At 37.7% G+C, this 1,845-nt stretch overlaps 1 protein-coding gene across 1 annotated transcript; it reads right to left on the bottom strand.

The window, feature by feature from the left end:
- Positions 1 to 1,080: 1,080 nt before the first annotated feature.
- Positions 1,081 to 1,554, bottom strand: LOC132728597 (activating signal cointegrator 1 complex subunit 2 homolog). Its single transcript, XM_060714261.1, has one exon. The coding sequence runs from the start codon at positions 1,552 to 1,554 to the stop codon at positions 1,081 to 1,083; it is 474 nt and encodes a 157-aa protein (XP_060570244.1).
- Positions 1,555 to 1,845: the final 291 nt, after the last annotated feature.

Raw genomic sequence — 1,845 nt, 5'->3', positions numbered from 1 at the left:
CCTAAAGAAAGTCTTACTAAATGGTATGGTTTCTTAACTTGAGACATGGCTGCATATAAGCGGCAATTAAATGCCCTTCCAGATGGAATAGCTTTTGAGAAAAAATTAAGAAGACCTACCATTGATTGTAATTTTTTCAAAGTTATTTTTTTGGAACTTAAAGCTTCTTCTAACATGGATTTAGCTTTTTCAATTTTATCTGATGGCACTTTAATGGTGCCCTCAGCAGTGTCAATTTCGAAACCAAAGTATTCCATTTTCGTGGTTGGGCCTTCTGTTTTTTCATCATTAACAGGAATTCCCATATCATAACTAATACTATCAAAGGCATCTAAAAGCATTTGACATTGATTGCTATTTTTAGCAGCAAAGAAAAATCATCTAGAAAGTGATCAATATTATTAGAGTTCGCCCTTTTTGAAACACAAAATTGTATAATGTTTGCAAAATTTTCAAAATTTGCACAAGAATTGATGCTCCTTGTGGCAACAATTTTTGAATCCAGTATGTGTCATCAAAACTGATACCTAATAAATCAAAGTCACCAGGGTAGACTGGACATAAATTAAAAGCAGATTTAACATCTTTTTTAGCAATGAGGGAAGAAGTACCTAAACTTTGTATAATTTCAATTGCATTATCAAATTTTGAATATTGTACAGAGCATACATCCGGATCAATAAAATCATTAACAGAAAAACCGTCAGGATGAGAAAGATTTGAAATAAGCCGCCAGCCACCTGATTTTTTGGGCACAAGTCCCACTGGGTTTATCCTAAGGTTAGGTAATGGCTTTTTATTAAATGGGCCTAAAATACGACCAAGTTGTTTTTCTTTTAAAGTTTATCCCTTAAAACTTCTGGATAATAGGAAACAGATTTTAAATTTTTTGAATTTATAGGAGGTCTCGGACCAAAAAACTGGAGCTTGAAACCAAAAGTAAATATTTTGCATCAGATTGATTATCATAGCCTTCTAGGTGAAATTTTAATAAATCATTGTTTACTGGTGTTTGGCCTAAAGCCCACAGTGCTCTGTGGAGCAACGAAGCTTGTCCTCCCCGTATGTGTGTGGTTCAAATTATGGCTGAGGTTCCAAGCGTGGCTGAGGCTGCAGTTGTTGCTTCATAGGTAGTTGAAGCTGCGGTTGTTCCGGAGGATGCTCAATGCGTAGATGTGGCTGTGGTTGCAGGGCACCAGAAAACTGCATCATGTATTGCGCCTGAGCTCCTGATAAAGGATACAATGTACTTGTAGGAATAAATTGTTGCTGCTGGTGTAGAATTTGCTGTGACATGGTCGAAACAGGTGGTTGATTTAATGAAACTGGCATTTGATGAAAATTCATGTGTTGTGGTTCAGCTTGAGGGTACATGGGGGTATCTTGTGCTTGATGTAAGCTGACCATGTCATGTAAGTTTGCCCTGTCCTGTGGTTCTGGTTGGGAAGGTGGAACATGCCTAGGGTGAGAATGTGAACGGGTCTGGTTTCTCATATGATCAACCTGTTGCCTAAGATTTCCACGACGACGTGAGGCACCTCTTCCACGTGGCATATTGACATATATGAAATCAAAATAAATGTTATGATAACTACAAGTTCAATAATTGTCATAAAAACCTCCATTTAATGTGCACATCGCATAACACATTATAAATCTGAATAGAAGCCCATTTGGCATACATATTATTAATGGACCTAAGCAAGTCAAAAATTATATACATATTAATTTGACCGCCTCCGTGGTCGAGTGGTTAGAGTCGATGACTTCTAATCAAGTTACCTCTCTGGCATGGGTTCGATCCCCGGGAGATGCTTTGGTAGTTTAGCGCGGAGGAAGGTAGTC

The sequence above is a fragment of the Ruditapes philippinarum genome, unplaced genomic scaffold (genome assembly GCF_026571515.1).
Source record: "Ruditapes philippinarum isolate M1 unplaced genomic scaffold, ASM2657151v2 ctg8311_1_1_1_1, whole genome shotgun sequence".
NCBI lineage: Eukaryota > Metazoa > Mollusca > Bivalvia > Venerida > Veneridae > Ruditapes > Ruditapes philippinarum.
Note: the sequence above shows the minus strand (reverse complement) of the source record. Positions and strands in the feature narration are given on the sequence as shown.

What these genes read in the sequence shown, in the direction of transcription:
- LOC132728597 (XM_060714261.1), bottom strand. Translation starts at nt 1,554, where the DNA reads ATGCCACGTGGAAGAGGTGCCTCACGTCGTCGTGGAAATCTTAGGCAA.